General features: G+C 45.4%; 1 protein-coding gene across 2 annotated transcripts; it reads right to left on the bottom strand.

The window, feature by feature from the left end:
* Positions 1–352: 352 nt before the first annotated feature.
* PPP1R17 (protein phosphatase 1, regulatory subunit 17) lies at positions 353–19,851 on the bottom strand. 2 transcript variants are annotated; one of them, XM_014536985.1, is made up of 5 exons: positions 19,631–19,851; positions 12,421–12,537; positions 8,977–9,129; positions 6,854–7,003; positions 353–1,620 (listed from the first exon to the last, which is right to left on the bottom strand). In XM_014536985.1, the coding sequence occupies exons 1-5, from the start codon at positions 19,770–19,772 to the stop codon at positions 1,541–1,543; spliced, it is 642 nt and encodes a 213-aa protein (XP_014392471.1). In that variant the 5' UTR covers positions 19,773–19,851; the 3' UTR covers positions 353–1,540. The 2 variants fall into 2 exon arrangements, with proteins under 2 accessions (XP_014392471.1, XP_005862998.1); XM_005862936.2 differs by having other exon boundaries at positions 12,421–12,527; positions 19,631–19,711.

Consider the following 19,851-nt stretch of genomic DNA (forward strand, 5'->3'; position numbering starts at 1 on the left):
TGAAGGCTGGAGGCTGGAGCCAGTGGGTGAATATGCCAGGTGGGACAGGCGACGAGATGGAGAACCTAAGTTCCTTCTAAAAGGGCACCGTGCTCAGCGCCAGCTGATGGTTGTCAGGCTTCACATCGGGCCCAGAGTTGCCAGGTCTGAGGTGTCTTTCCAAGAGAATCTAGAAATCTAGAATTTTATGTCAATTCTCCTTATTCGATTAAATGTCAACGACTCATTCAAACATTTTTAAACCTCTGTGGGTCAAAACCAAACCAAACAATTCCGTAAATCTCTTTCGCAACCTCCCCTTTGCGATGGGAAGTACAGAGTGTTTGTAGGAGAAAGGCACCAGGACATCAGATGGCTGAGAAGCATCTTTATTACCAGCAGGGGCTGCATCTTCTCCACGTTTGTGAGAAGGACAGAAAGACAGAAGGATGACCAAACTGTTGGAGCCAGGGAGATACAGAACTTCCAAACAATCACTTGGAGGCTGGATCTGTTCAAATGCCCACCTTCCTACCGTTGAACAATAGGCTTGGCCTTTCCCCATGCCCCTCACCTGGTGGATGAGGCCCTCGTTTGTGCAAAACCTTCCCATGGCACCCACAGGCTGCAGGCCGGGGGGTTATAGTGAGACTCCTGCCATTAGCTAAGGCCACACCTTTCCCTCCTCTCCAGGGAAGCATGCTGAGGTCTAAATAATTGAAGAGGCTAAACATATATGCATGGCCTTCCACTGGCCTTCCAATTAATTTTTGCAAAGTAAAGTCATCACAAGCGTTGGTATTTTATCTTCTCTTAGTAAGGATTCACTTGTGACACAGTTCACAAATTTTAGGCCATCATGGTTAAAGGATGTTCTAAAAAATAAAGACAAATAGGATATATTGCTAAGCTTCCCAGATAGACCAGAACTCTCTTCCTCTGGTATTCTCAGCCATGGTGTGATCAGCTGGGCGGACTCCCCTAGCTCATACAGTCACCTCTAGGGCATCAGTTACAAGGGTCTCAGGAATGTCAACAGGGTCACTTGGATTTTGAAAAAAGATGAGAGCGATAAAAGACCATGTTTCCAAAGCAACCAGAGAGTTTCTAACACACACACTCTCACCTCCCTAACAGGTAACCAGGAGCCCCCACCTGAACTGGCCTTTGGATGGTGTTTGTTAGTCAAGTCCCTCCCAGCAGCATAAGCCAAGACACAAGGATCTCGCGTTCTCCGTGTCCTTTCCTGCAGGAATTGACCCAGGAGATGCAGAAGTGAAACACTGGAGCTTTCCCTGTTACCTCCCAATTTAGGACGAAGGCCTGCTCCCTTCCACTGCATCTGAACATGAAAACTCATGAGGTGGGAATAGGAACCAGATCAGGAGGGAAGAGAGGGGCAGAGAGGTGGCCGCAAGCTGACATGGTGTGTCCTCTGGGGAAAGGTGTCAGATCGCAAATGCGGACTGTGACAAAATGAGAGCAGCAACAAGTCTATTTTTTCTAGGTCACATAGGGAACCATCCTAACCTATTTACAAGTGGTCTCAGGGGGAATAGCTTTAAATAGCTATCTTGTCACCATCCTTTTCCTCATCTTCCAGGATCACTTTGGGTCTCTCCTCCCGGAGCAGTGTCACATCTGCAAAACAAAGCACAGGTCTGCAATTAGGTGCCTCTAATCAAAATATCACACAGCCTTCCAGCACAGACCCAGTCCACAAGGGCACGGTGACCCCGAAACTTCTCGGTGCCTGAACAGCTAACGGTGCCACTGCAGAGAGAGGGAGCAGGGTGGCCCTATTCGGCGTCCCCAGAGGAGCTGTGGCTCAATGAGGACACCACGCTGGCTACAAGGGGACGGTCAATCTGGGGGTCGGAGGCAACCACCACCCTCTTCTCTACATTCTCCTCTGTTTACGCTTGTGGCCTTGTACGGTGGGAAGCACATGACTTTTGGAGTCCAGATGACTTGGATTCTCATTCTGCCACTCAATCTGTGTTGGGCCAGTCAACACCTTCACACCTCAATGTTTTCTTATGGAAATGAGGACAGGGGTACTTATATAAAGGGTTGTTTCCACAATTAATTAAGAAGCAGGGACCAATGCTCAGCACTGCGCCACACCTGTGAGCAGCGAGAAGCCTGCCTCTCCTTTCACTGTTGGATTGTTTATTTTCCTTTTGTAAAGAACTGGGAAGCCTCACGAAGTCAATCTCACACACTGCACCTGTGAGCAGCGAGAAGCCTGCCTTTCCTCTCCTTTCACTGTTGGATGGTTTATTTTCCTTTAGTAAAGAACTGGGAAGCCTCACGAAGTCAATCTCACACGCATCTTACTAACATCCAGGGGAAATATTGAGCTTAGGCTGCGAACACGCCACTTGTACATGTCAGTACTAGTCCATAAGAAGTTACCACAGTTCAGAGCACAATGAGAAAATACGGAATGAGTCGTCAGTTTTTCAAACAGCGATATGGCTCCAGTGTGAAAACACTGCTCTTTGTTGCAAGGTGGTTCTTTTTCTTCTTTGGGGGATTGAAATATCTTCTTTTATGAAATTTCAGGGATGTTAGATGGTTTCTTTCTCAGCATCCTTACTAGGCAAAATGCAAGGTTGCTATCCCTCCCTCTATTGGGCTCTACAGTATTTTGTTTTAAAATTGTACTGGTCTGTGAAAGTCTGAAGCCTGAACAAAATTTTCTGCACTCATCAGCCCAGTAAAGACCATCCGAGGAGGTCTGGGTGGTTGTGCTCATCCTGTGAATTGTAAAGGTAGGGTCATTTTAATGAAAACACCAAGGAAACTGTGACTCAAAGTCAGCCCTCTGTGGTGCTCCCAGCTGGATAGTTCTGTTCCCCATCACTGTCTCACATTCCCCTACCCCGCTCCTCATAATCAGAGACCTTTCAGTTCATGAGGCATTTCATAAAGATCTAAACTTCAGGGAGGAAAGCTGTGCACCACAAGAGGCCTTTCGACAACCCTGGAATCCATTCAACAGCAGCAAATTAATGAAGACTGTGTGTTGATCTTAATAGCTACTCATTTGATTCAGTCCCTAGTTTGTTCATATGGGCTCTTTACCAATTAGCTGATATTTATTGGAGGAGAAACCAATTTCAAGAGTGTAGCTGAAACGAAGTCTTTTGCATAAATCACCTATGAAACATGGTGGGAGAGATTTTTCTCCTGTACCAGCTGTGTAGAGGTTTGGGTTTGTATTGGGAATCAAGGCTATCTTGCTGGAGAACACAGAGGTGGCTATGCTGAACCTGCAAACTTTTCATCTCACCTTCTTTGATGTTACTTGACGCCAAATTTGGGGTTAATTCAAAAAGGGCAAGAGCCTTAACATTTCCAGATCCCAGTCAACTTTCTGATTATTTGGGGTGGCCTTGAACCCTAGCCATATGAGCAACTGGAGATTTCAGGGAAGGGAGGCACCTGTTGAAATCAAGGTCAGCCATCAAGGTCAGCCCTTCCCAGAGTGTGCTTGGCTTTCCACAGGAACAGGGGAGACAATAGCAAGTGAAAAGTGAACCAGCATCTGTATTAATTAGTTAAGCATTAATTTTAATATCTTATAATGGAAAATATATGGTAGTTCATCAAAATCTTGATTTCATGAATATCACGCCCTAGACTGAAGTTTCCATCAGTAGCGTCTGTGTCTATATATAATCACTACCTTCTTATTCTTGATGCTTACTATTGTTGGCTTTGGTGAGTTGAGAATGAAAAAGGTTTGCTAAACACTGTCTTTCTGGTTTAACCCAGTCCTGATCCTCCTGCTGTCCTGTGGGGAGCAGAGGTGTGTCACTGGAATAATGTCCTATAGTTAGAAAGCTTTGCCTTTGGTGGTCATTCAACTTTGAGCAGGTTGCTTAACCTATCTGGGCCTCAGTTTATCATCTGTAAAACCAGCCATAAAAGAATTTGTATTTCCCACACGGAGTGATGCCACCATCAGATAGATTTAGGCCAACATTCTTTAGGTGCCAACCACACCTTACTGAAGCTCTGTTACATTGTAGAAATCACTGGACAATAAGTCTGTCTCCCCCACTGAATGGCATTTTAATATCCAGCACAGGATTTGGAAAACAGTAAGGATTTAGAAAATGTCATTTGCCTGTTAGAGCTTGCTGTGTTTTTTTTAAGGCCAGAGCCATCAGTCCAAGGTCTCTACGGGTCAATCAGCTTTGCAACAAGCTTCCTTAGGCCATGATCCCACCCAGAGCACCATCTAAAGCTCCTCACTTGCATTACAAGTGTGTACCTCTGACTTATGGGAGCCAGGGCTCAGACACTGCCTCTCTTGGTGAACCACACCAGAGAGAATGCTCTATTCCCAGAAGAACAGAGAGGGGTAACTTTGAAAGGACATATCAGTCTTCTTTCTACTAGTATTGAGTTATGATATCCAAAAGCTCATGACCTAATTTTCCAGAAGGCATCTTTTCAATGATTGTAGCCTCATTACTCTCTACTTTCCCTGGTCTCTTTTCCCAAAGATTTCAACTAAAGACTTTATTTTCCTTAAGTAGACCTCAGTTACTGAAGTTTGACCAATCACAACCCAATGCTCCCTGCCATACAGTCACTAAGATGGGGAAGGGGGGTGGGGAGTGGTGGTGACTGTGGGCCAAGTTGGGAGCAAACCTTGGGTTGGCAATGAAGCCCAAGATGACTCCTCACTGAGGAGTTGTCTGGTAATTGGAACCCATCAAATCAGCTCATTAACTTAGAGGAATGAAGGTAGTTAGCAGGATATTTAGAACAGAGCAAATCCTTGTCCAGTCTACACATGCCAAGGACTAATGAGAGGAGGTATCTCTGGAGTGCGTTTTCTCTGAGTTCCTCTCAACACCCTATCAGCACCAATGTGAGTCTCTCTGAACATCTGCTGAGGGCTCCATCCTTATCAGCTTAACTGGCATTTTGATGATTGCCAAATCTTTAGATACTAAAAGGCTCTTCCAAAATAAAGCGCTTCAGTAATACGCGAATAAAAGCTAGAATCATAGAACACTATGATTGCAAATACAACACAGATATTTGTTGATTCAAGCAATTTCATAATGTGTACAGAGTCTATGGATATACATCCCCCCGTCCAGCTCTGTGAACTTTGCACTATTGGATAAACATTTTTTACTCAATCAGAAGCTGCTTTCTTATGATGTAGGTATTAGGATGTGGGCCACTTCCATGGCCAGATAAACAGAGCTCAACATTTTAGGAATTCCCTTGAATTAGCAGGTTGATATGGAGTGGTAAGTAAAATATGGTGGCTAGTTAAATTCTCAACTCTAGAAATGGTTTGGCTTATCTCAAAAATATAAGGTTGAACAGAGAATGAAGGGGAATTAACAGGTAATGAGGTCTTTCAATGAATCAGGAACTGTGCTAAATATATTATATATACTTTATTTATCTGTGTTAACAATCTAGGGGACAGGTTTTATGGCCCTTTCATAGATGGATGAAGGCTCTCATGGTTTGTGTTGCCCAGGGTCCCAAAATCAGAATGGAGCTGAACAGGACATCAAGCCTAGACCTTCTGACTCCAAAGCCCATGTCCAATGCTTTATACTAAGGTGACTCCTCTACCACGTCTTCCTCTAGAAGAACCTCACTAAAAATACAATCTCCTAATGGAGAATTTGGAACTGCAGAATTGTGATTTCCAAAGAAAATATATTAAAAAAAAACACCCAAGTACTTATTGAGTATGGCTATAAACACAAGACTGGACTAACTAGACATCCAGGTCAATGCCAGCAACCTAGGGCAATTCCAGACCAGTTCTCATGAATTCATCAAACAATTCACTGATGTAAATAAACTTAAATAACAGCTACAAAACAAGAACAATAGTAAAAGAGATGACAAAGTCTTGGTATTTTCATGTCCATGTCTAACACAGAGCTAGTTCGGATAGTTATACTAACATAGTACAATGACACACTGCCCACAGGTGAGACAGACCTTGGTTATAACTTCCAGGGTTTGATTTTTAGCATAATTTGATCCATTCTGCTATCATCTAATCATCCCATTATCAAGCCAATCAGTCAACCATCCATCAACTTCATCCACAGAAGACTTCAAAGTGGCTAAGTTACTTATATTCTCTCTCAGTCTATCTATAAAGGGAGATAATAATGACTTTAGTACATTATTCAATTGATTTATAAAATTCCATCCTCTACTCGCCAACCCAGCTATCCATATAACACACACACATACACACACACACACACACACACACACACACACACAGTCTAATCATGAATGTACATGTCTTATCCCCCAACTTGCACATACAATTCCCAGGGGCAAGAGTGTATACACTGGACTGGCTGCTTTCTAGCCTGGGATTGTAAACAATGTTAGCAAGATTTCTTGGCTTGATTTGACACATATTAAGATAGCTATCACTATATCTGCATCTCTCTCTCTCTCTCTCTCTCTTATTTTGAGGATTTGGCCAATGTATCCAGGTGTCTTAGGAGAATCAGCCATCAGCTGTAGGGTGCATGATCCTCGGAAGACTGGGGAGGAAGATATTTCAACTCTTCTCAAGGACCCGCTGACATTTCTATTTCATTGGCTCAGTACATTTGGCCAGTTCTGCTGAAGTATGAATAATTCTCTAACCTTCCCCATCTCCATGTCAGCCCTGGCGGAGCTGCCAGTGAGGGTAAACCTGAAAGGCAGCAGGAAATGCTGCTCCTCCCCAGGGCACTCTGAGCGACACAGATTGCCGGGCAGGACAAAGGCCATGCCCGTGGCACCTCCAGATGGTGAGGCCCTTGGCCTGTTCCCACCGCCCCTGTGAACGGGCTGCACCAGCTCTTTTTACCTGCAAAGGGGGACATGTGCAGGGCAGGTGTGTCTTTTCTCCTTGGCTTCTTCTGTTCCAGGTCAGTGTTCTGAAGAGCTGGACTCGTTTTGTCCTTTGGGTGGCTCTCTTGGACCTCGTATCTTGTAATTAAATGTTCTGAAAATACACCTGCATAGTGAGGGAAACAGGGAGAAACAAGGTCAAACACATGCATCCTCAGAGCCCCGGTCTGTACCTCCATCTTTGCACATATACTTGGAGATGGCTGTGCCTATATCTTTCAAACTTATTGTAATAAAAGCACTTTCTTTCTGAGAATTAGTATCTATTGAGGTGACACCAGAGAACATTTTCTATGAGGAGGGTTTCCTATGCCTGATTTGAATGTAATATTACTGCCACCACCACACACCTGAAGAAAGTGAACTAAGGCAGCCCATAGGTGTCTGAGCCAGACGCAGAGCCCAAGTTCACCTGTCTCCTCCATCAGAGAGGTGGGTTAATCACTGTACTGCAAGCCACGTGCTCCGCGCTTCAATGACTGACTTAGTTCTCTACCTCCACCCACCTGCCTTCTCACCTCTCTTCATGGGAAAGTTTTCTCCATCATTTAGAAACTCTCGGAAAACAGCCTCCTCTATAACCTTCCCACAGTCACTGCCCAGGCTGAGCTCCCGGGTCCTCATGGAAGGACCTCCAGTGTGACATTCCTTCTTACTTCAGAGTTCAGCTATTTCTGTGCTTCTGTTATTTCCTTCCTCCTTCCTTCCTCCCTCCCTCCCTTCCTTCCTTCCTTCCTTCCTTCCTTCCTTCCTTCCTTCCTTCCTTCCTTCCTTCCTTCCTTCCTTCCTTCCTTCCTTCCTTCCTTCCTTCCTCCCTCCCTCTTTTCCTCCCTCTCCTTCCCTCCCTCCTTCCCTTCCTTCCTCCCCTCTTTCCCTCCTTCCTTTCCTCCCTCCCTCCTTCCTTCTTTCCTTCCTTCCTTCTTTTAAGATTAAGTTTGGGGGCGGGGGTAACATTGGTCCTTCCCAGACCACTCTGTGTTCTATTAGCTTTGTATCCCTGTGAATGGGCTGTGACTAGAGAGGACCTTAAATAAGTGGCCTGAGGGAAGGAGATAGGAGAATAAGACAAAACAGGACACTTGGGAACAAGAAAGTATCACATGTCACAGGCGAGGTTGTCATAGGGATACCTCAGCTGTTCCCAAGCCATTCACTTAGCTCCAGGGCACAGAGCTGGGCTGCATTGCTCAACCTCCCTGCGCTCAGGTGAGGCCTGTGACAGGAGGAAGTGACGGGAGCCTCTGCAGGTCCACCCTCCACTCTGCCTCCCCAGCCTGCAGGAGGCTAATGGAGGCTCATGTACAGGAGGCTGACAGGGGCCTGTGTACAGGAGGCTGATGGAGGCCCGGGTGCAGGAGGCTGATGGAGGCCCATGTGCAGGAGACTGGCAGAAGCCCACATGCAGGAGGCTGATGGAGACCCATATGAAGGAGGCTGACAGGGGCCTGTGTACAGGAGGCTGATGGAGGCCAATGTGCAGGAGGCTGATAGAGGCCCGTGTGCAGGAGGCTGATGGAGGCCCGTGTGCAGGAGGCTGATGGAGGCCCGTGTGCAGGAGGCTGATGGAGGCCCGTGTGCAGGAGGCTGATGGAGGCCCGTGTGCAGGAGGCTGATGGAGGCCCGTGTGCAGGAGGCTGATGGAGGCCCGTGTGCAGGAGGCTGATGGAGGCCCGGGTGCAGGAGGCTGATGGAGACCCATATGAAGGAGGCTGACAGAGGCCTGTGTACAGGAGGCTGATGGAGGCCCGGGTGCAGGTGACCCCAGAAGCCATGTGCTGAGGATGTGTCAACCTCTCCCCGCCAGAGTCCTTGAAGGACTGTTTGGAGCAGAGCTTGCCTCCCCCACCCCCAACTGCTACTGTTGGTGAGAGAAAAATGAACTTGTATTGTGTCACCCACTAATATTTTGGAATTTATCTGTTACAGCAGCTGTGTGTATTGTAACGAAGATAAATGCATGAATTGTTCCAATGATTACAAAACTCCCAAATTTTTAAGAAAAACAAATTGCAAGACCGATGTGATCCAGCAACAAGCGGGTCCCCTTTGCGGGGGAGCGAGCCGACTCCTGGCCCTTACCAGGTCTGAAAGGCGGGATGTGCGGCACGGGGGTGTCTTTCCTCCGCGGTTTCCTTTGGTCTGCCTCGATGTTCAGGGCGGCCTGTACGTTTCTCCCCTTTCTCGGCTTCTTTGTGAGCTCACAGTCCTTGATGAACTGGTCGGAAAGGTCATCTGATTGTGACGGGATGCAAAGGGAGCAAAAAAAAACACAAAACATGACATGCGTAAGGGTCTGGTCACAGACTGGTTGGCTTCCAGTTCTACCTGATGAAAGGGGCAGAAGTCATCGGCCTGCAAATAAAGTATTTCTTTCCTGTGGTCTTTTCTACAGAGAACCTTAGGAGCCTTGCATGAATGCACATAACCAAATAATGGAACTAGAATTCTGTAGAACTCCAAGTGAACTGAAATGGGATGGATAGTCAAGGCAAAGAGGAACTTTCAAATATCGTTAGGCAAGCCACAGACTGGGTTTCAGTTACATTTCTGATGGGAGAACGGGTTCTCTGGGCTAAATGCTCCTTCCCAAGATCCTTTGCTCAAGGCTGGCTTCTCTGGAGACCCAAGAGCCCCTAGGACCTCATGCTGCCTTGGATCTTGTAGGAGGGTGTTCAGTACCTCCCCCACCGTCACTTCCATGGCAGGCAGTTTGCACTGGTCATTCACATGGGGGCTTCACAGTGGTCTTTTCACTGCCCTAGCTTTCCAAGGCTACTATTTGCCCAAGAGCCTTCTTAGAGATTAAGGATTATACGCCCTTTTGTAATTTTATTCTTAAACGCCTCTCTTCCAATAAATGCATTGAATGCTGAATAGGTGGAGAAGGACCGACCTGAGTTCAAATCCTGACTCTGACACTTGCTGGTTCTGAGAACTTGGGCCTTAATTTCTAGAAACTTTGATATTCTCTCGGCTTTTAAAGTGGATAATGTTGGCCTGGCCAGTGTGGCTCAGTGGGTTAAGTGTCTTCCTGTGCGCTGAAAGGTTGCTGCTTGGGTTCTCAGTGAGGGCACATGCCCAGGGTGTGGGTTTGGTTTCTGGTGTGTATGGGAAGCAACCGATCGATGTTTCTCTCTCACATTATGTTTCTCTCTCTCTCTCCGTCTCCTTCTCCCTTCTCTCTCTAAAATCAATACAAACATAAAAAAAACAAAGTGGGGAAAATATTAAGTCAGAGAGAGAGAGAGAGAGAGAGAGAGAGAGAGAGAGAGAAAGTTGGTAATGTTGGTAAAACACTTGATACATTTGATATATTTTAGATGCTCAAAAAATTTTCACTCTGGCCATTGCTTGCCCATAACACCTTCTGATAAGCCCAGAGAAAAGGCCCCCCAATATCCCTAAGTCCTTCCATACTAACCCTAGATCTGGGTGTCTGTTCTCATTTTCTGAATTTTTACCCATAGCTTTTTTGCTTGTGTGACCCCTTTAAAAGATGATCTAGGTATTATTACTGCATATGTCTTCTTTGCCCTCTTTGATGACAAGTATCTTGTATTTTATCCTTAGCAACAATGAATAAATATTTGTTGAATGTATGCTTAAATGAATAAACTCAAACATATTATGTATAAAGACCTATTCTGTTAGGATTCAAAGAAGCTACAAGGCAATAAAGCTATTTGCCTTCTCTGGAAACTCACTATTGCCTGGATAAGGTCCGGCTAGATCTACAACCATGAATGAATTTGGGAAAATTCAGAGATTAATTGAATCTTTTCAGCTTGCTTCCTCCCTCCCTCCCTCCCTCCCTCCCTCCCTCTCTCTTCCCTTTTCATTTCCTCTCTCTCTGTCTCTCTTATTCTTCCTGTTTTATGAAAACATTCAGGTCAATTTCTTTCAAACATTGAAGATTAAATGTATCAAACCTTTCCACTTCAGTTTTGTGGATTTAGACATAATGTGTGTCATTATTCACTTATTTATTCAACAAATGTTGATTAAGCTTCTATTGTATGCCAGTCCTTGAGCTAGACTCTAGGATTAAAACAACAAGTAAGAAATGGTCCTTGATATCAAGCTGCTTCTGGTCTATTAGGCTTTATATATGGATGATCCTTTGTTTCAGAAAACTCAATATACATGAGGAACCTATCACCAGAAATATTTAATAACCATACATCATCAAAAGATCACAATATATAACCAAAAAATCAAATAGCATCATTCTCTTCAGACAATTTAATAGTAATAACCATTTCCTTTCACCTAAAAGATTTAATTCCTATCATTTCAATTTAATAAATATTAATTGAGATACTACTATGTGTATGGCACAGACTATATACTCTTAACTTTACATACACCAACAAAAGGAGGAAAGTTCAAATCATTCTAGTGCATGGGATGGACCAACACCTTTTCTGATTCATCAATGCCTGTGCTCACCAGTTGTTAAATATTCACAGATGAGGAAACCAAGGTTTAGAAGGCTGAATAAAAGATTGCAGGTTACATTGCTGGTGGGTAAGGGCATCAGGATTAAATCCATGCTCTTGGGACTATGAATCTTAATGCCTGGTTGAAAATGCAATTTTAAATATTTGTTACCATATGGCACAGTTAATTCCCCCGCCCCCCTCACTTTATACATACCATAGACGTTTGTTGAATGAATCAATGAATGAATGAATGTTGTTCAGAATGGGTGCTGCCCAGCTGTGGGGTCTCTAGAGGTACAGACAGGACACAGACTAGTCATGGGGTCACCATTCAACCCCAGGATATGACTCGGTCCATAGTACACAAACCAAGACATTTGTTTCAACTTTGACTTTTACTTCAATTACGCATTTCCCCATTTTTGGAGAATTCTGGAACATAAAATATCTTGATGGCAAATGGGGAAAGGGTGGGGGGTGAGGGGAGCCATAACCAGGCGAGGCATAAACGAAGGCTATGAATATGCAAAAGGCCCATCCATCAAAGTCTGAGTGTCTCATTTTTAGAAATGGGTAGAGGCAGAAATGTTTCTGGTATTTTCATTACAAAGGTTATGCGAAAAGTCAGTTCTGGAAAGGAAACAGATTGACAATAAAGCAGAACGGGGCTGTTTAGAATGCTGTCTGGATAGGCAAAGGGAGATATTTGAAATATTTTATTGGCACCCCACATGGGGTGTGCGTGTGCCAGGGAATACTGGAAACGAGCTGCACTGCCACTTTCCATCTATTGCCTCGAAATGCTCTGCCTGGAACCCTTTCAGACCCCAAAAAAGATAACAATGCCTTTTCTCTCCTTTTTTTGTTAGAGCTCTAATGAACTTCTCTCCAGTGCTTCAGCTAATATTTACAGGGCAGGCCCCACGAACCCTGGCTATTTGTCTGTCCATCTGGGTTGGCTGTCACCAGAAGGCACAAACTATCAGGTTTTAGGGGGCCTCCCTCTGACTTGCCTGCAAACTAAATGGCAGAGACCCTTCCTGCTGACTTCTGCAACTGACATTCCTGCGGGAGCACTTACCCAAGTGGCTGCAGCGAGGGTCGAGCTTGTCCAGTCTGTCTTCCGAGAGATCCAGTGGCTGCATTTGCTCAGTGGACATCATCAAAGGAGGGTTGGTGTGTGTGTTTCTTCCCAGCACAACAGAAGTGTAAGACACAAGTCGATTAATATGTCTTCTGCTCATTCATGCACTTGTTAAGTAAGTATATCTATTGAGCACTTATTATGTTCCCAACTCAATCCCATTTTTCAAGTCTGCCTCTTCTACTTAGCTGCTAGAAGCTCAAACGTGAAGTTTAAGCTACAATAAATCAATGTCCGTGGATTTATGGGTAATTGGCATGTATCAAATATTCAATATTTGTCCTCTCTCAGATGCACTGTGGGGTTTCAGAATGAACACTTGTCAAGTCTGGATTAGAAATGAGTTAGCTGAGAGCTGCAGGAAGTACAGATTAAACCTTTCCTATATTTTCTCTGTTGAGTTCTGCAAAGTAAGATTGTGCCTACTTCACAGAAGGGGAAACTGAGGCTCAGACAATCAAATTAATTTATTTACTCACGCATCTATTAAATAGCCATGCCTGGACCCAAATCCACTCCTGTAGACTTCCACTAGACACTCCAGTCTCTTAAAAATAAAGTGGATTTTTGGAGCCCTAATTGAACAAATCTCCTGGGTTTTGACCATTACATTCTCTAACTAAAAAGTGATGAGACTTCCTTCCCAGCCATACTATAATGGTGGTAGAGAGGTGGTGAGAAAAAAATCTAGGTCTTGAAATAGCTCTTTATTATTTTCTCCCTAGGGATTCCCCTCCCCGCCCCACCCCCGTCTTTCCTAGACCACAGATCCATTGAACTTTCCAAAGCTATTAGTTGTAGACATTGTCCAGGAGAAGTGGAAATCCAGAATGGACATGTGTCAGGTCTGAATGAGAAATGCATTAGTTGAGATTTATAGGAAATCCTCATTAGAGTCTACCAGATTCTGTTTCTTGAATTTCTTTCAGATAACTCATTAGTCCTAACATAGTAAGAATAGTTGGAGAGGAATATGATTAAAATGATCCACTGGTCCTCTTGATATTCCTAGACCCTTGGTATGCAGAGGAAGCTATGTTAACATTTCAAGCTCACAGAATTAGTTCAACTCTATTGTCTTATGAAGAATAAGCCAGTTTTCTGTGTGAGGCTGGAGGGACTCTCCCCCTACAGGCTGAGATCATTGCTTAGCAGATGGAGCCATTAAGGGATTACTCGAGCCTGGCTTTTAGAGTCACTCTGAGCAGACTGACTGTACCAAGTGACCTCAGTAGAGATCAATTTATACCATTGTCTTTAGTGTTTGTATACAGACTTCCTACTCTCTGGGACCATAAGGAAGCATGTTGTTAAGTTGGGTGGCCAGCCCTTACCTGCTTGAGTGCAGAGGAAAGCTATGGGACCATCTTTCAGGATGAATGGGCTCAGTGTTGAGGTCTAGAGGTAAAGTTACAGCCTCAAATATGCTTAACCATCTCAAATGTGCATCTGCTTAACCAATCTTCCTCTTCTTTGGGCAGAAAGATGTTAGCCCTGTCATAGACTTTGTGCTGAAAATCACCCCATGGAGGGAACCTGGTCCAAATACTCATTCTCCAGAAGAAGTTAAAGATGAGCTCCCATTAGTTACACAGTTTGAGTCAGAGTAATCATTTGAGGTAAGGACTCCGACCTTCTACTCTAGGTGCTATCTGACAATAATACCCCTCCTTCTCTGCAACCCAAAGTAAGCTGTTCTAGATCATAAGACTGCTCTTATGTGCCTAGGAGATGGTTATTTAGTTTAAACCCGAGCTTTCAAATAAATCTAGATTATATTTCAGCTCTTGAACTAAAAAGCCACATGACTTTGATAGAATATGGAAACCTTAATCATGTAGTGAGGGTAAGTGGAGCCAAAGAGCAATAGCATCATCTATGCCCTTCCTCCCAACAAGCTATTGCTGCTATGAGAGGATTTGCAAAGCCTAGTACCTGTGTAGTATGCCGACTGGCACCCAGGGACATATTTCCCCTTGTGCCCCATCCCCATTCTCACCCGCAGTTTTCTTTTCTGCAAAATAGAGATCAGAGTGTCTATCCTGTAGAGCTACTCTGAAGAGGAACTAGGACAATTTCATGCTTTGCATATTGTAGCACGTGAGTAAGTGGCAGCCATTGGTAAGTAACATTTGCCTATACCCAACTAAATAGCCGACTAATGAAGACCAGGTGTGTACTTGAAAAGTTCTATGAACTTATTTTCATGTAGATGCTGAGCCATGAGGCCACCAGCCTTCATCTGAGCAAAACGGTTATCGTTGTACTGAACTTGGGAGAGAGAGAGGCCTGCCCTTGGGAGATGAACTGTACAAATATCAGAAGTCCCTGTTCAAGGCAGGGCTAGCCAGTGGTTAGTCACACACCTGACACCTGCTTCCTTCCAGGATAGCACCTGGTGTCTTGGGGGGAAAGAGCACTACTTTAAATCAGTGGAACTGAAAGAACGATGGTGGTGAACTGTTAAGCCTCTGTTGGCTATGGGCCTGATAGATCTGAGATTTTCCCATTACGGAAAATACCCCCACACTGGGTGGGGATGTGTTTCTGAATCTTCCATTTTCATGTAGATGCTGAGCCATGAGGCCACCAGCCTTCATCTGAGCAAAATGGTTATCATTGTACTGAACTTGAGAGAGAGAGAGGCCTGCCCTTGGGAGATGAACTGTACAAATATCAGAAGTTCCTGTTAAGGTGGGGGTAGCCGGTGATTAGTCACACACCTGACACCTGCTTCCTTCCAGGATAGCACCTGGTGTCTGGGGGGAAACAGCACTATTTTAAATCAGTGGAACTGAAAGAATGATGGTGGTGAACTGTTAAGCCCCTGTTGGCTAGAGGCCTGATAGATCTGAGATTTTCCCATTACGGAAAATACCCCCACGATCTGAGCAAAACGGTTATCGTTGTACTGAACTTGGGAGAGAGAGAGGCCTGCCCTTGGGAGATGAACTGTACAAATATCAGAAGTCCCTGTTCAAGGCAGGGCTAGCCAGTGGTTAGTCACACACCTGACACCTGCTTCCTTCCAGGATAGCACCTGGTGTCTGGGGGGAAACAGCACTATTTTAAATCAGTGGAACTGAAAGAATGATGGTGGTGAACTGTTAAGCCCCTGTTGGCTAGAGGCCTGATAGATCTGAGATTTTCCCATTACGGAAAATACCCCCACGTTGGGAGGGGATGTGTTTGCTCATGGGAGTAGAAGACACTTTTATCATGGATGATGTCATTATGGTCTTCTTGGCAAAAAAAAACCACAAAAACAAAAACAAAAAAACACCTTCACAGGAAGGCAAGAACAAATAAGGAGAGGAGTGAGATACTTGGAAGCCAGCATCACCTTATTAGTACCCATCATTTTACCTGCCTGTGGAATGTTAGGATGAGATGACCCCTCTCTCTCCACTCTCCATGTGTATCCTCATGAGGAGGGTGCTCTGAGGGACTGAGCCGTTGTAGGACAGGAACTAGTCTAATTCTTAAACTGAGAAAAGGAATGTCTCAACTTCCTGTTCCTGGTCTGTGAGCATTCCTCTCTATTGTCTCAACCTCAAGCATCAGCGAGGGGACATTGCTGTCGTCATGCTGCGAGAAGGTGTCATCACCTTCCCAAGCAGCTCGCTGTAATTTGGGATCTTCCTGAAGCATCAGCTCCTTTCAGACCTGAATACCTGCTCCCCTGGGTCTTCAGGTTCACACCCAGAGAGCGAGGGCCTTAAGATTGGGGGAGTTTCATAGCTGTTCTCTAGTACAAAGGTTTGTGGCCCTTTAACATTGTCTTGTGACTTATTGGTTCAGTGTGGTCTCTGAATTTTAACATTCACACAGCAATGTTGTAGGACAGGAACTAGTCTAATTCTTAAACTGAGAAAAGGAATGTCTCAACTTCCTGTTCCTGGTCTGTGAGCATTCCTCTCTATTGTCTCAACCTCAAGCATCAGCGAGGGGACATTGCTGTCATGCTGCCTGGAGAAGGTGTCATCACCTTCCCAAGCAGCTCGCTGTAATTTGGGATCTTCCTGAAGCATCAGCTCCTTTCAGACCTGAATACCTGCTCCCCTGGGTCTTCAGGTTCACACCCAGAGGGCGAGGGCCTAAAGGTTGGGGGAGTTTCATAGCTGTTCTCTAGTACAAAAGTTTGTGGCCCTTTAACATTTTCTTGTGACTTATTGGTTCAGTGTGGTCTCTGAATTTTAACATTCACACAGCAATGACTTGGACCGCCACTGTGCTTGTCAATATCAGCCCGCCCACCCTCATCTGAAAAGCCAGGGCCCAGGTGCTGTGGACATCAGGAAATCGGTATTATGTAACACCTGATGACTTGGACCGCCACTGTGCTTGTCAAATCAGCCTGCCCACCCTCATCTGAAAAGCCAGGGCCCATGTGCTGTGGACATCAGGAAATCGGTATTATGTAACACCCCGGAGGGTCTCAACAAGCACGGCAATCACATGCATTACTTCTGCAGCAAAAATATGAATATTTGCACGAAATGATACAGCTGAGGAGCATGAAATCATTCAGATTCTTTCAGGTCAGGTTTTCCTACCAACTGCATTTTTGTTGAACTGAACAACAACAAAAAGCTTTTGGTTTTCAAAGTGTTTCAGATTTTTCAACGAGAGAAAAAATAATTCTGGGTCTGTATTATTTTGTCTAAGGTGTTTGAGAGAATGGGGGTGGCCTGGTGGGGCCTGTACAAGAGACCAAGTGACATCATTGCCAGGAGGTGGAGGCAGTTTTCAGGATCCTGATGCTAAACTCTTGCAACTTCCTCTTGCTTATTCTTACACTTGATAAAACAAAACAAACAAACAAAACAAAAACAAAAAACACACACCCTTCTCTCCCCACAGAGAGACACTTGTGAAGCAAATATCACTGAGAGACGAGACATTAACTGATGTTGCATAGAGAATGGTTATTAATTACATAGGTCACTTTCTCTTTTGAGAACAGGAATGAGAGATCCAGGGCCCTGGGTGTCAGGGAGGGACCCCACCCACAAAGTTGCAGAAGGACAGGCACCCAGAGCAGCCTGCCGAAGCTGAGGACACATGTGGGGGAGCCTGCCTCCACCAGCTCAGAGCGAGTTACTCCTTCAGGAAGACAGAGGTGCTATTTCTGCAGCTAAAAAATACTGGCCAGTCAGTTGGAGGTCAGAAGCTAGTCTGGGCATTTCGTCTTTTCTCTTAGCACTGAGCAGATTTCTCAGTTGGGTGTTAGCATACATCATTTAATTCACGGGCAGGAAAGTCCTCACTGATGGCAAGCATTTGGTGTTGATGGCAAGCATTTGGTGTTGGAAGGTGATATGAAGTGGAAACAAACGTTGGGTTACTTGTGCAGTTCTCTAGCTGGGTGAACTTGGGAAAGTTCTACGTACTCCTGGAAACTTGGTTTCTACATCTGTAAAATGGGCAAGATAGTGGCCCTTCTCCAGGGTTGAGAGTATTAGCAGCATAATGTGTGTAAAGCTCCCAGCCCAGACCCCAGCACGCACACTAGCACTTTAAGAAATGTGAGTTGCCTTCTTTGCTCTGTCAATCTCCCCTTGTGGTTACAACAGGTACGTCTAAATGGAACAAGGGGAATCATCTCTTCCCGTCTAATTCTTACACTTGATAAAACAAAACAAACAAACAAAACAAAAACAAAAAACACACACCCTTCTCTCCCCACAGAGAGACACTTGTGAAGCAAATATCACTGAGAGACGAGACATTAACTGATGTTGCATAGAGAATGGTTATTAATTACATAGGTCCCTTTCTCTTTTGAGAACAGGAATGAGAGATCCAGGGTCCTGGGTGCCAGGGAGGGACCCCACCCACAAAGTTGCAGAAGGACAGGCACCCAGAGCAGCCTGCCGAAGCTGAGGACACATGTGGGGGAGCCTGCCTCCACCAGCTCAGAGCGAGTTACTCCTTCAGGAAGACAGAGGTGCTATTTCTGCAGCTAAAAAATACTGGCCAGTCAGTTGGAGGTCAGAAGCTAGTCTGGGCATTTCGTCTTTTCTCTTAGCACTGAGCAGATTTCTCAGTTGGGTGTTAGCATACATCATTTAATTCACGGGCAGGAAAGTCCTCACTGATGGCAAGCATTTGGTGTTGGAAGGTGATATGAAGTGGAAACAAGTGTTGGGTTACCTGTGCAATTCTCTAGCTGGGTGAACTTGGGAAAGTTCTACATCTGTAAAATGGGCAAGATAGTGGCCCTTCTCCAGGGTTGAGAGTATTAGCAGCATAATGTGTGTAAAGCTCCCAGCCCAGACCCCAGCACGCACACTAGCACTTTAAGAAATGTGAGTTGCCTTCTTTGCTCTGTCAATCTCCCCTTGTGGTTACAACAGGTACGTCTAAATGGAACAAGGGGAATCATCTCTTCCCGTCTCTGGCCCGGGTGAGGCTAATGACGCGATCAGAACAATGCAAGGTACCACCAACTGCAAGGCCTTAGGAACATGGTGATACTGATGCTCAGGAAGGAGCGAGCGGACACTCCGCTTAGTTGAAGGGCATTCTTAAGAATTTACCAGGTCATCAGGCCTGGATTTACTCGAAGGAATAAAAAGTGACAAGGTAATGTCCACAGCCCAACGTGGAGCTGGGTGAAAGGCCCCTCAGGTCATGTAAAATTCATATCCTTTGTCATATCTCTTTGTAACCTGAGGATTGAATTCAGGTCGAAGAGTACCACGTATTAAAGTCAAGTTTGCTCATTTAGAAGACCTAAATGTGCAGTGTTCCTGGAGGGGTGACTCCTCCGTGAAGTAGGGCACGGTGAGGATTTTTGATAAGATCACTCTCCCCAGCCTTGAACGGGAAGCCTCCCCACGCTGCTGTGTGAACCTGCAGCCACACCAGTGGTCATCTGGAAACTTCGCAGTTTAAATTGCAAGGACCCCGGTTCTCACGGATCTCAGGACTCCACCGCCCTTGAAAATGACGGGAAAGTGGTGACTTTCCGGATCCCCACTTAGTCCCAGCTTAGCCTTGCTCCAGGAAGCATCCCCCACCCCCCAACCCGGCCAGCGACTTTCTAGCCTTCGTTGCCCCAGCAACAACAAAGAAACCGTAACTTATGGAAACTTGTTTTTCTCCCCATAAAGTTCTCAGAGTGCAAACCCAGAGCACTTACCTGTCAGGGCAGGCGCAGGGATGTGAAGTGCAGAGATGGGGAGGGCGCGCTTCCTCCCGAAGCTGGGCAGCCTCTGGCTGTGGCTCCTCCTGCAGCCGGCTCCAGCTCCTCTTATCAAGGGACCAGCTGCTGCTGTTGCCATGGGGATGCTCCCTTTCTCAGGCGCAGGGCAAGGGGGATGGAGCGGGAAAGAGGACTCATCTCACAGCCACGGTTCCCAA

The sequence above is a fragment of the Myotis brandtii genome, unplaced genomic scaffold (assembly GCF_000412655.1).
Source record: "Myotis brandtii unplaced genomic scaffold, ASM41265v1 scaffold17, whole genome shotgun sequence".
NCBI lineage: Eukaryota > Metazoa > Chordata > Mammalia > Chiroptera > Vespertilionidae > Myotis > Myotis brandtii.